The sequence below is a fragment of the Sparassis crispa genome (assembly GCF_003851025.1).
Source record: "Sparassis crispa DNA, contig_000005F, whole genome shotgun sequence".
NCBI lineage: Eukaryota > Fungi > Basidiomycota > Agaricomycetes > Polyporales > Sparassidaceae > Sparassis > Sparassis crispa.
This window is the reverse complement of record NW_020939752.1, coordinates 1,034,462-1,047,286: the sequence shown is the minus strand read 5'-3', so window position 1 is coordinate 1,047,286 and position 12,825 is coordinate 1,034,462. Positions and strand designations below refer to the sequence as shown.

The 12,825-nt window shown below is 51.9% G+C and overlaps 6 protein-coding genes across 6 annotated transcripts; 4 read left to right on the top strand and 2 right to left on the bottom strand.

The window, feature by feature from the left end:
* Positions 1-1,935: 1,935 nt before the first annotated feature.
* On the bottom strand, positions 1,936-2,503 carry SCP_0603830 (hypothetical protein; the record flags this gene model as incomplete). Its single annotated transcript, XM_027759516.1, has 2 exons — positions 1,936-2,279; positions 2,389-2,503. The coding sequence occupies 2 exons, from the start codon at positions 2,501-2,503 to the stop codon at positions 1,936-1,938; spliced, it is 459 nt and encodes a 152-aa protein (XP_027615317.1).
* A 690-nt stretch (positions 2,504-3,193) lies between these two features.
* On the top strand, positions 3,194-4,001 carry SCP_0603820 (hypothetical protein; the record flags this gene model as incomplete). The annotated part of the gene is made up of 4 exons (XM_027759515.1): positions 3,194-3,308; positions 3,363-3,465; positions 3,523-3,782; positions 3,841-4,001. The coding sequence occupies 4 exons, from the start codon at positions 3,194-3,196 to the stop codon at positions 3,999-4,001; spliced, it is 639 nt and encodes a 212-aa protein (XP_027615316.1).
* Positions 4,002-5,465: 1,464 nt separating this feature from the next.
* SCP_0603810 (predicted protein) lies at positions 5,466-6,248 on the top strand (the record flags this gene model as incomplete). Its single annotated transcript, XM_027759514.1, has 4 exons — positions 5,466-5,580; positions 5,637-5,754; positions 5,817-6,025; positions 6,085-6,248. 4 exons carry the CDS (start codon positions 5,466-5,468, stop codon positions 6,246-6,248), a joined length of 606 nt encoding a protein of 201 aa, XP_027615315.1.
* A 431-nt stretch (positions 6,249-6,679) lies between these two features.
* Positions 6,680-7,958, top strand: SCP_0603800 (Abhydrolase domain-containing protein; the record flags this gene model as incomplete). The annotated part of the gene is made up of 8 exons (XM_027759513.1): positions 6,680-6,858; positions 6,913-6,985; positions 7,042-7,166; positions 7,223-7,427; positions 7,481-7,659; positions 7,713-7,795; positions 7,844-7,856; positions 7,907-7,958. The coding sequence occupies 8 exons, from the start codon at positions 6,680-6,682 to the stop codon at positions 7,956-7,958; spliced, it is 909 nt and encodes a 302-aa protein (XP_027615314.1).
* A 640-nt stretch (positions 7,959-8,598) lies between these two features.
* On the top strand, positions 8,599-10,171 carry SCP_0603790 (hypothetical protein; the record flags this gene model as incomplete). Its single annotated transcript, XM_027759512.1, has 6 exons — positions 8,599-8,816; positions 8,870-9,041; positions 9,090-9,448; positions 9,499-9,826; positions 9,886-9,999; positions 10,070-10,171. The coding sequence occupies 6 exons, from the start codon at positions 8,599-8,601 to the stop codon at positions 10,169-10,171; spliced, it is 1,293 nt and encodes a 430-aa protein (XP_027615313.1).
* A 1,832-nt stretch (positions 10,172-12,003) lies between these two features.
* Positions 12,004-12,521, bottom strand: SCP_0603780 (predicted protein; the record flags this gene model as incomplete). The annotated part of the gene is made up of 3 exons (XM_027759511.1): positions 12,004-12,108; positions 12,171-12,305; positions 12,375-12,521. 3 exons carry the CDS (start codon positions 12,519-12,521, stop codon positions 12,004-12,006), a joined length of 387 nt encoding a protein of 128 aa, XP_027615312.1.
* Between the last annotated feature and the right edge of the window lie 304 nt (positions 12,522-12,825).

Sequence of the window (12,825 nt, the reverse complement as noted above, 5' to 3'; positions counted from 1 at the left end):
GGAACTCTTGCCCACCACGAAATCTGACCCACGAGGTAGTCCCCAGAGGGCAGTTGCTCATAATTTCAGCCTCTATTAGAAAGGAATGACTGTCTTCCGCTAACTCGAGGCTGTATCTATCTAAATACTGGTCTCTGATAACTCAGTCGCGAGAATATTATGGTGTAATAACTGGCGGACGATGGTGGCGAGATGTCTCCCTTTTTCTGACAATCTTCTGATGATGTTGTATAACTCAGGTGAATGTCATGCATAGTGCATTTGCTGCTCTCAGCGGCATGACCTCAAACTCGCACACCATGGTAACAGAACCGCTGGCGTTGTTCCCATACTAATGTCCCTCTGGGTGGAACGGAAAAGCGAGCAACAGATCGACTCCCACCATGGAGATCACGTTCCCGAAAGTTACCACTTCCGCCGTGGGGCGATTTCTACGAAGGCTTGAGCGGAGGGGCACACAGCGGCTCTTATTTTTCCTCAAGCCACTGTTTCTCTACTTCTGGTATCTAGTCTTCCGTCGAGCGGTGTAGCTGTACCGCTTCTTTCCGTGTTGATTGACCCAGTCATGCAGTTGCTTCAGGGCCTCATCCCTGTGCTATTCCTCCGGCGCGTCCCGCTCTTGCTGCAGCCCGCGAGTCGGCTATTTTTGTTGCGAACATTCTTCATCGCGTGTATCTCACCGTGTTGCTCGCGTTCTCAAGCCCCGTATAGTTGTTGGCTCGTACTCTTAATATCATCTGCCGTTTGTTTGAAGTGATGTCGGCGCACTCGCATGCATACTATACCTGCCGGTACGTGTATTCTCTGTCAGAAGTTACCGGTTACTTCCACGCGTTCTCCAGAAATTGGCGCACCAATCTATCGGTGCAATTTGGTGCACCAGTCAATGTCGTCCTCTCTGGCATGATTTCGAGTTGCCAGGAACCCTGTCAAATGAACAGTTGCTCCTGCTGAGGTCCTCCAGGATGCGCTATGCGAACCGGCGCATTGAACTCGCTCGGCTGCCGTTGTGATCACGGGCGAAGAGAAGCGCTTGAAGGCAGTTTTCATTGTGAGGCTAGCTTCGCGGAGACCATTGATAACAAATTACTTCGGGGTTCTCTGTCCAGCGTTGCGGAACAGCTCGTCCCGCTCCAGGAACGTCCAACTCCTTCCTTGGCTGATACAGCGGGTAGCCCCTTACCCATGCGGGTGGGGTTACAACGCTCTCAGAGACGTATTCTTCGAGGTTCACCATTACAGTCTAGCAGTCCCGGGCGTGCATTCCTTTCCGTTTGTACTGGCAGTCGTTGGATTGGATTTAGAATCTCTGCAAACTGGCCGTTGGTAAGTCAGAGGCTGCATCTTCTGCGCTGACTTACTGAGTACTGGAAATCGAACAAACAGTCCCTTCTAGATATTCGTAAAGACGACGCAGATAGGCATGTCAGTGGGTACGGGTCGATTGGTGCACCTACTGGAGATCCTGCCTAAAAACGAATCCTGTTGCCAGCGGAAGGGTGAACGATGTGTGGATCGTTGTTAACGTCCGCACCCAAGACTATTGCTTACTGCTTTACGCCCTACGCGGCTTCCAAAAAAAATTAAAATTCTGAGTTCGAGTGTAACTTCTTTTAATATCCGTATTCGCTGGTCAAAGATGAAAAATTGAAAAACTCAAACGATCGTCTGTGATGTTCTTCCGGCTCATTTGCACCCGTTCTCTGAGTTAGAAACAGCGTTTCCGTCTTTGCTATGTCATGGGAGTAACACTTCAGTCTCACGGCACAAGAACCAAGTCATGAAAGCTTCTACTTATGTCCAAAACACAACGAACAGGGAGTGAGGTATCCGCAACTTCGAGGCGTTCCTAGCTCGACCTATCACTGATGGGCTAGCGCGCAGGCCGTAATGTCAGAAAACATTGCGCTCGTAACCCCGCGAATAAACTCACTATCAAGAGAGGCGAAGGGACTTGTTCTCGTACCCTTCCCACTTTCCGAGATCGTCATCCACGTCAAGCACTCGGGTGACGTAGAATATGTGCGCGGTGGGTTTCACCACGCCCCAATCTTTGATCTTCCCATCCTCACCCCGCTCTAGGTGCGGACCCCATATGCTCCAATTGTCCGTCTGTGCGTTGTGCCCCGCAACACATACGCCGCATTGCTTGCAGCGCCAGCGCGTCTTCCAGGGCTTGTTCTCGATCGTGTAGGACTCTAACTGAGCACCGTGGGGCGGGGGGTGGGTCCAGCTGAACGCGTCAAATTCGACGTGCACGGTGTGTATGAACGGGCATCCTAACTGACACGTCAGTAAGTCCCGTTCAAGAGAACAATCCGTGCCGAAATCCTTCTGGCGCGGTACCACACCCTTGCCACACCCAGTGAGATGTGTATTGTAACTTACCGGACAAACGTTGACAGTTGATGCAATGGCAATATGCGCTGAGAACTGGACCACCAGCCACAGAATACGACACCGAGCCACAATAGCAAGATCCCTTCAATAACGTTTCAGGCATCGAGAATAACGAGAATACAATAGCCCGCGCTATGCACTGGTAGTGTTGCCGCTGAGTTGAGTTCAACTCGGTAACATCATGGAATCACCGAGTTGAACCAGTCCTGGATCCTGATTGGCCCGCACTCAACACGAGGATCACTAGCGCTCAGCGCTCAACCCCGGGCGGTGCCGCCATCGGGCCGCTTGCTGGGGCTTACCTACATCCGGATCCTGTAAGAATACATCCTCAGCGAATGCGACAAAGGCGAAATCGGTATTGACAAATGGTCAAGGTGAACTCAGTACACCTCACCGCATTCATCATATTTCTGAGCGTGGTGGTGGGGGTTCATTCACCTCGACCCAAACACGCGGCAAACCCATGATATCGATCGGGTGAGGAAAGTCATATATATGGGGATATACCTGATGCGAATGGCACAGGGGATACACATCTTGGCACAACCCGTTGCTAGACGAGGCCGAACGCACTGTCACGTCTCGTCCGGGGGCAGTGCAAGTTTTCGCAAGGCGCTGCTCTTGGCCGGCGGCAAATGAGGGTATCTGGTTTCCCTGCCTCACTGCTTTCAGGAAGCACTGTTCCCCCTTGACCAGCATTTTGATGCGCATGGCTATATAACGCTTGCTGTCGCACGGGCTGCGCATCTCTTCGACTTTCACCATCCGCACCCCCTTGTTCTCTTCCAGCATGTCAAGACACTTCTGTTTCTGCATCCCCGTGAGGGCTGGCGTGTTCATCTTCTCCTTCTTCTCTTTCCTCCTCACGGCGGCTGTAGCTGCGTTAGCGTGGTACGCCACGTACAGTGCGTCTTCTATCTCTCAAGTTGCTTGAAGTCTGACCACCACTCGCGACGCAGAGGTGCACCATAACCCTGGAACGAACGTGACCGAAGCTGGGAAGATCATCGTAATCGTAGTCGGGAGTGTCTTCACATTGATGGCTCTCATCTCGCTATTTGGGTGCGTCCTGGTGCCGTGTCTCACCAGGCCGAACGCCCTCTAACCCAGTGCATGCAGCTTTATGGGCTCCGTCACACGAAATCGCCGCTTCGTGAAAGCGTATTCGGCGATGTCGTGGATTCTCTTCATCCTATCACTCGTCTCCGCGGGCTTCTTCCTCTACATCGTATACGCCGGCAAGGCGCTCGTCCACAACTGCGTCTCCATCGACTCGCAGGGGAATGTTAACACGAACGTCAACTGCGACTTCCACTTCTCCACCGCGGTGAAGATCGCCGTCACGGTGATCGTCTTCCTGGAGGTGCTCATCCATCTCTGTGCGTGCATCCGTAATCCGCGTGTAGGGACCGTGCTGATGATGTTCTTCGCCTGCAGACATCGTCGTGGTGATCCGGCGCTATGTGGAGCAGCTCGATGACTCTGCCTGGAAGGGCCAGTACTCCCTGACCACCACCGACGTCCGGCAGGGGCTGCTTAACCCTGTCTCGGGCCCATATCCGTACTCGGATGCGCACAATGCATACGGCCATGCATAATTTCCTACCGAGGCGCGCTGATGATGGCTTGTGATCCTTGGTATGATGATTCCCTAGGAAAACGAACACGCGTTCGCGGGTCGGATAGACCATCCATTGTGGTGAATATACATATAATTTATATCATGGACTACTGCTTTGTGTAATTTCTTGTGCAACCGTAATCTTACCCAGTACAGCTCGTGCAGTTGGTAAGCGTCCTCTGCCATGGTCGTCTTTCAGAGTGTTCGACATCATGTCACCAAGATCCTGACAAAATGAACGATCAACAAGCGGTGGACGCGAGACTGCAGAGGTTAACGGATCTCAGACGGTTGGTCCACTGGTCTGATTTTCACTACACACTATGGCAGGGACGTGCTTTTGAGCCGGGCGAAATATCTGTCGCTGGCTGTGGGCTCCGAGTCTGGCTAAACATCTGAGGGTGACTCATGTTTCGCCATGCTTGTCAGTGGGCAGAAACTCTGGCTGACAAGGAGGTCTGTTCTCCGTCGTTTTCAAGAGATAGGTGATCAAGGAGCCCGACCAGACACATCCCAGAAGCGTCTCCTCAGCGCCCACGAAGCTCCAAGAGCATGAAATAACCAGAGAACATCATGATCCGGGATGTTTCTGACCGGTGCCGGCGCCTGATGAACAAATCTCGTCGAATGCATACGACATATAATAGAAGCACACCTTCCACAGCATTCTGGCGAAACAATATCGCGGAGTGCTAGATAAACAAGACCGCCTGCGCCTCGCTGCATACTACACCCGGATCCTGGTAGGTTGAATGGACCGAAAATGGAGCTCGAAGGGCAACAGTCGAAGTGCATGTGAAGCACTGGTATCGGTCTCTGCCAATAATTAAATAGGGTGCTTCCTCGACCCACCTAATCAGATCTGTCAAGCCAAAGGACAAAATCCGAGCGTCCTTAGCACAGGCCCCGGCCCATTCTATTCTTGAAATGCACCATTACGACGACGACGAGATGGCATTGAAGGTTGCTGTTGCGCTGAGATGAGCGCTGAACCTCTGTCCGGCTCTAAACATAGGAAGCTAGCAATCCACACAAGCTTTAGTTAGGAGCCGCCAAATTCAGGAGAGCGCAGTGAGCGCCGCAGCCACGCAGACGCAAAGGCGGTGCTTGCGCAGTGGAAGAAAACAGGACAGATGGCGTATTGTGTGCACCCGGCACAGCAGAGGGAGAACTGGCGATGTCGAGGCCTCGAATGTGGTTGAATGATGCAGTGCAGCCAGCCGAGGGCGTGTATAAATCGATATCATACCTGAAACCGCGAAGACGCTACTTGATCTGCCGCGCCCCTGCCTTCGGGCTCATCGTATCTTCTGCTCGCCCCCACTTGTTGGCGCCCGAGTCCCGAACGTTTGCCCGACCCCCCACGTTATAACCTCTCCCGACATCCTCGCTGGCCGTGCACGACCTATTTTTCACGACTTGAGCTTGATCGCGACCAGGAATGTCGAAGCACTTCTGTTTCTGTATCCCTGTACGAGCTGCGGTCTTCGTCTTCTCCTTCCTCTCCTTCCTAGCCACCGCTATCGTTGCAGCGTTGGCATGGTACGTCACATATGGTGCGTCGCCTCTCTTGCTGTATCGACTTTGGTTCAGTGGTACAATGACTCTGCAGAGGTCGACCACGGTAAGCACCCCAATGGCGACTTCGAGAACGTCACGAATTCCGCGAAGATTATCATCATCGTGGTCGGGTCCTTATTCACTCTCATGTCGCTCATGTCGCTGTTCGGGTGCGTATGCTTTAGTCCAGTTCTCCTGCTCCTTCTCACAGTTTGCATGCTGTGGTGCGTAGGTTCATCGGCTCCATAACGCGCAACCGGCGATTCGTGGAGTCGTACTCGAGCCTGCTCTGGGTGATATTTTTCCTGTCGCTCGGCTCATCGGTGCTCTTCCTTTACTTCGTCTACTCGGGCAAGAACCTCAGTGGCTCCATCGAGCACTCGACGTGGATCAAGATTGTCGTCACCGTGATGGTGATCGTTGAGCTGGTGCTCCACCTATGTCAGTATCTCCCCCATATGAGTTGTGAATCGATCACTGACCTCGTGTGTGCGTCGCAGACATCGTGATCGTCGTCAGACGCTACGTCGAGCAGCTACGGGATGAGGACGCGTGGCAGGGCCCGTACAAGCTCACCACGACGGATGTGAACCAGGGCCTCATGAACCCACAGGGCCCGTCGTACCCCTACTCAGATCCCTCCCACTCGTATGGCAACGTGTGAGCTGCCTGCGTGTCCCCGGTTGGATATATGCGTCTTTTACGAAAACGCGAGACTCGGTGCGGGGACCGCGTGGAGGGTGGAGGGGTTACAGATGAGACAGCGGAGGATGATGAGTTGGTTGGTGGGTGGTGGAAGTGGGTTGTCTCTGCACCTCGTCGTTGCATGCTGCTTATATATTGCTGCTATTTGTCTTTATATATCCCTTCACATCTATTCGGATAACTAATTTGTGGAACGTCTACTTGATCGCGACATGTACGAGAGCGAAGGTATTATGGGCGTCAGTTATCGATGATGATCTCATATGCTCACGTGCACGCGTCGGTGAGCGCGTCCGAACGCGATGCGATGGTCTGACTCAGTCCACTGTCTATCGCCTTCCCTTTAGCTATTTAACAGGCCAGCGACACTTAGGCTAGGCCCAGAGATATATGCGTGTGCTGCTACCGTCATCTGGTGCCCGGACGGCGAATATTCGCACAAGTCGAGCGTTACAGAGGGCCTTCCTCACTCGGCAGGCAGGTCAGCCCGTCCATCTCCGTTATGCCAAGCTTGTTCCAAAGAACGGCGACGATGAAAGTTACCCATTAGTAATTCTCCATGGCCTGTTGTACGTGCGAGACCACTCCCGTCGGATAGATGTCTAAACGGCACGATTGCTCAGCGGCACGAAGCAGCACTGGCTGTCTCTGTCCAAGGCGTTCTTGAGAGACTTGCGCAGGCCTATTTATTCGTTAGTGAGTAGTCGGCAGCGTTAAGTATCCCGGAACGGATGTCTTGAATTTTACTGAAGGATCTGCGAAATCATGGATCGTCACCGCATGCTGCACCGATGACCTATGCGCATATGGCGGACGACGTTGTGCAATTCTGCAAAGAACATTCACTCGCGAGGATCTCTCTCCTCGGCCATTCGATGTGGGTGTGTTTGCCGTATACTCTCCGTCCGATACTGTGATTCTGAGCTCCATCAGGGGAGGAAAAATAGCGATGACCGTCGCACTCAGCCCTGAGACTCCGCCAGACCTACTTAGACACCTGATCGTCGCCGACATCGCGCCTTCCAGAGGAGCCCTGTCCCCTGAGTTCAGCGACTACGTCATAGCCATGCAGACAATCGAAGAGCGCAAGGTGACCTCTCGCAAAGAGGCGCAAGACATCCTCTCAGAGTATGAAAAGGTCCTGCTAATGCGTATTTCTCAAAAGTTCGATCCTGACGGTGTAACAACCAGGACCCAATGATACGTGCCTTCCTCTTGATGAACTTGATCGAGTCACACGGAGTGATGAAGTTCCGGATACCTCTGGACATCATCAGCCAAAGTATATCGGAACTTGGCTCCTTCCCGTATGAGCCGGGCGAGCGACAATGGAATGGTCCCACATTGTTCATCAGAGGCAACCAGAGCAAGTTAGTCTGCAACCGTGCATCCGCTCGTCCGGGTTCTCACTGTTAACACACAGCTATATTAACGAGAAAAATATCCCCATTGCTAAAGGGTTCTTCCCTCGCATGGTGCTCAAGGCCCTAGATGCCGGCCATTGGGGTAGGTTGACATGTCTCTTCCCCCTTCGTCACTCACTGCTCTCTGTAGTTCAAGCAGAGAAGTAAGCTGGATGTTGTACGCGCCGTGCATCCGTACTGAATTCCACGATAGGCCGAACGAGTTCAAGGAATTCGTTACCGACTTCATTAAGAACGAGGGATGATAGAGATCTGGACGCGACGTAAATGCAAGGTACAGGGTACCCACTGCTGCGTCCAAGAATATAGTGACTACAAGCGAGCGCCAGCTTTTCGAGCATTGCTCTTGTTATTTCTCGTGACTCGGTGATGAAGTGGGTGAATAACGTTCTGGCGATATTTCTTCCTCCGACAGTAGCTGCTCTGGACAGGGAGTGGGAGTCCACAGGCGGTTGATGACTGGTTTGGATACTCGTCCTTCCTTCTGCGCGCATGTCGTGATCATTTGTGTAATGGTAGTTACGAGTACCACGACAGCGGCCTGAAGTTTCCTGAGCGCGAACACGGCATAGGATGGTCACCAGCCTATAGAGGTGTTCGCCATCGGCTATCGCAGCCGATGGTGAACACCTCGGCTACCGTCGCTTACTACCAACCTACCACCTCGTCTAAGTCTCCAATTTACAGTAAGTCTCGTATCGGGTTCACACTTGACCGTCCTAGCAGACCCTCTGAGTAATACCTTCATGTGCGAACAGTTCTGAAGAACGACCTAAGAGTGGTAGCTTTCTGGTGAGCCCGAGTTACTTACATTACTTAGTTTGCTCGACTGAACAGTATCAATACCGCGTCTGTGTAGTGCTCAGACTCGCTCTGGTGGAGGACATGCTGGATCTCTCAGAACGGGTCATTGTAGATCAGTCGAAGCTCGGATATAAGGAAGCTTGCGAATCGAAAGTAACTTTGTCACGGCAGGCGCAATTTGAACGGAGAAATGCGCTGTTCGAGGAAGTTGGAATCCAGAAATGGTTCGAAGATAATAGCATTCCATATGATACTCAACCCAAGATGAAGTGTTCGGGGAAGGATTACCTTACAGCCAGGTGAGTCTAACGCTTCTAAAGTTCCGTGATTTACTGGCTAATGTATCCGGAAGTAATGTATCTCAGAACCAACTAGAGCAAGTGTACAACTGGACGTTCTCCAAGGGACGCGTTGGTGAATCAGTGCCCTTGAGACACGTTACGCGCCATGCTGTGAAAATTCTAATAGGGGAAACGAGTGCTGCTAACAGCAGCACCATCAAGATACCGGACGCCTGGCTCGCAGTAAGACATATTATTATTTCGTCTGCATTTATTGAAACTACGCACCAGAATAGACAGGTCCAAATTAATGAGGCAAGCCCCTTCCGAATGCTCCGTAAAACCCTGCTCCTCTACCTGGAGTACGCCAACGAGGAACATATCAAGTATAGGGAAGGTTTAGACGAAGCCCCGACTCCTCTCTTTGATCTCTCGGGCGACCGGAAGACCGGCGCGGAGTCAATTCTAGATCTGTCCCTTTATGATTCGGAAAACGTGCATTCTTCTGGAGCCCTAAGCATAGAGTGTGCGATGTTGAAGCTTTTTGGATACCCCGGCACTCTGAAGACAATCTCAGAGATGGATGTAGAGCGTCACATTGGTCCTATTCTCTCAGGAATATTCAACATTCCAGGATGTGCTGGGCTTTCGTGAGTCGCCTACTTTACAGACTGCTCCAGCTCCTTCAAACACACCACAGATCGACTATTCTGAAATATCCTACGATATTGAGTTGTTTTGATTCCTACCCGCGGCCCGACCATGCCTGTCAGATTTCAGCTGAACGACTACCAGGGATCAAGTTTTGTCGTCCCCTTGTACTCGCAGGGGAGGCCAGAAGGCCGCAAAGCCGAGTACCGCAAGTTGAAGATACTCCCTCAGGCAGTGCCAGCAATTCGCGGGTAAAGTTTCCGCGGCCAGCATCACAGCTTGCTTGGGCATTCCAGCCCACGCTGGAGCTGTTCATCATGGATCTAGTGACCAAATACCGAAATCCGGGTGGAAAGACTTGGAAGAAAGAATGGGATGTGCGTCTACTATGTCTCACGATGCTGCTATCTTTGTCTAACATTTGTGCCATCCACAGCCACTGGCAAATGCAGCGATCCCCAGTCACATGGTTGTGTTTGGCATCGTATACGACACGGACGGCATCATCTTCTATTTCTATTCGCCCACCTACAAGGTTTCGGACGGTAAGGTGAAGTGGGGGTTTGAATGCGGGCAGGTTTCAACTGAATATGACGATTGCTTCCATGGTGACTATGCAGTATACAAGCGAGCGCTACTGTTTCGAGCATTGCTCGCTGCCGTTACTTGGAGTGACCAGTTGGCGACGACGTGGGCTAACAATCTGTCACTTCCTCCGATAGTAGCTGCTCTGGACAGGGAGTGGGAGTCCGTAGACTTTTGATGAATGGTTTGAATACTCTGCAGGTCACGATCATTCATGTAATAGTAGTTATGAGTACCACGACAACAGCCTAAGCAGTCATAGTGACTGCGCTACCGGCTGGTAGCCGATGGTGAGTACTTCGGCTATCGTCACTTACTCGCCATCTACCACCTCCCCAATTTACTGATCAGTGGCAGTAAGTCTCAGACTCGGTTCTCCCTTTACCGTTCTATGTTTCTGTGTGCCAAAATTTCTGAAGAACGACCTCAGCGTTACGGTGAGTTACTTACATTAATTAACCTCGCTCGACTGAACAACGCGAACAGCGCTCCCCTGCACGTTGAGACTCACTCAAGTGAGGACATGCCCGCTTTCCCGGAGCGGGTCATTGTAGATCAGTCGAAGCTCGGATACAAGGAACCTTCTGAATCGAAAGCAACTTTGTCACGGGAGGCCCAATTTGAACGGAGAAATGCACTTTTCATGGAAATCCAGAAATGGTTCGAAGACGGTGGTATCCCATATAATACGAAACCGAGGAGGAAGGCTCCTCGGAATTCGAATACTTACTCCTCAGCCAGGTTAGTCGAATGTTTTTCACATTCGTGATGGAATCACGAGCAAATACATCCGAAAGCAATGTATCTCAAGGTGTATTGGAGGTGTCCCGTTGGAGATTCTACGACAGTCACTTGGGTGCCCCCAGTGGAGGGGCCAGGCGACGCGTCACGCAGTATACTGACAAAGTCTCACAAACTCAAATAGCGTTGCCCGCAGCGGCACAATCAAGATACCGAAAACGTGGCTGCCGGTAAGTTATATTGCTATGCTGTCTGCGTTAATTGACACCTATGCGTCCAGGATTCAAACGTTGAAACGAGCCCGTTCCAACTTCTCCGTCAATCCTTACTTCTCTACCTAGAGTGCGCCAACGAGGAACATGCCAAGCTCGAGCCATCCGAACCTGCACTCGTTGATCTCACATCCGACTCGAACCCAAGCCCAAATCCAGTGCTGAACCTGAGTCTTGATGATCCGGACAACCAGCATTCCGCTGGAGCTCTAAAAATGGAGTGGACCGTGTTAAAGCTTCTCGCATTCCCTGGCACTCAGGACATAATATCGGAGATAGACATAGAACGTCACATTGGCTCAATTCTTTCAGGAATATTCAATATTCGAGGATGCACTTCGCTTTCGTGAGTCGTATACTTTAGTTTTTACCAACGGCATCGGTCTCCTGATAGGGTACGCACCAAAGGTCCGCCGCTCTCAAATACCCAACTATATTAGGTTGATTTGGCTCCTACCCACCACTTGACTCTGCCTTTCGTGACAAACATGTGGTTTACGAGTGAGCGCTCCTTCGAGCATTGCTCGCTGTCGTTGATTCGAGCGACCAGTTGGCAAGGGAGAGGGCAAACAATCTGTCGCTTCCTCCTATAGTAGTCGCTCTAGACAAATGATGGTCTGTAGCCTTTTGACAACTGGTTTGAATGCTCATCCAGCTTCTCCCTCTTCTGTTGCTCTACGGTTTCAGGTATTCTTTCTCGGACTATACAGTCTTTCAACGCAGTGACTGGCTTCAGAGAACATCTAGCTCCGCTCCTGCGTGATATTGCTCGAACAAAGAGACCGCTTTCACCCGATATACTTCACTGCATAGTCGCTCTGCCTTTACTGCTCCACCTCTTCTCATCCGATATGTTTCACTGTGTAGTTGCTTTACGTTTCCTGCTCCGCCTCATCTGTATCCTCCGGCGCCGTGATCGCCGCCTGCTCCCCTGGACCCTTGTCGGCAGGGCGCGCCTAATCTTCCACCGACGGTGGCTGCGCCATGCGCTCGTCCGTGTCGTCCTTGGGTACCTGGTGCGCAGCATCGTCCCCCTGATCCACCTTCTTGAAGGGGTCCTCCTGCAAGACCAGGAAACACTGAGCATCGTTTCCCGGGTATATGCGTGCAAATGCAGACTCACAGCGTTGTCCTGCTCCTTCTCACGCTGCTTCAGCATGCCGGTACGCAAGTCGCGGCCGTGCTGCGCGACGTCCGGCTTCCGAAGGACCTTCCCCTTCGCCTCCTCGAAGAGGCCTTGGAACTTGTCGCCAGGTCCCTGGTCCGAGTGCGCATCAGCATACTGCAGAGAACGAGGAAGCCAGAAAAGGTAGAGGTCAATGCGTACCGCGCCCTTGCCATACTCAGGCCCGTACCCGACCGCACCTGCATGTCTCTGCTCGGGATACCCGTTATCCGGCGCAGGTGGTGCGTTCGAAGCGGGCGCGGGTGACGCCTGCGTCCCGTTCATATCCTGTACTTCTGTCGCAGACATTGAATATCGAGATTATTATAATCGTGGTAAGCAGTGGGAAGGTCGTTATGGCTTGTGGTAACCAGCTTTCAACCGCTGTAGCCATTTATACCTGGCGATTCGGGACGTGACCGTCGGTTGGATGCCGCACTTGCGCAACGAATTAGTGACGTCACGGTCTGATAATGTCAACGGGTGACGTCATGGCCATCACTGCACTTTCCAAACCGGGAATATGGATAACTACATAATAATTTGTAGTTTGATATCTCAGCCGCGACGTTCCCAAATCCTGTAGGAAACGAGTTCAGGTTTAGTCGATAGG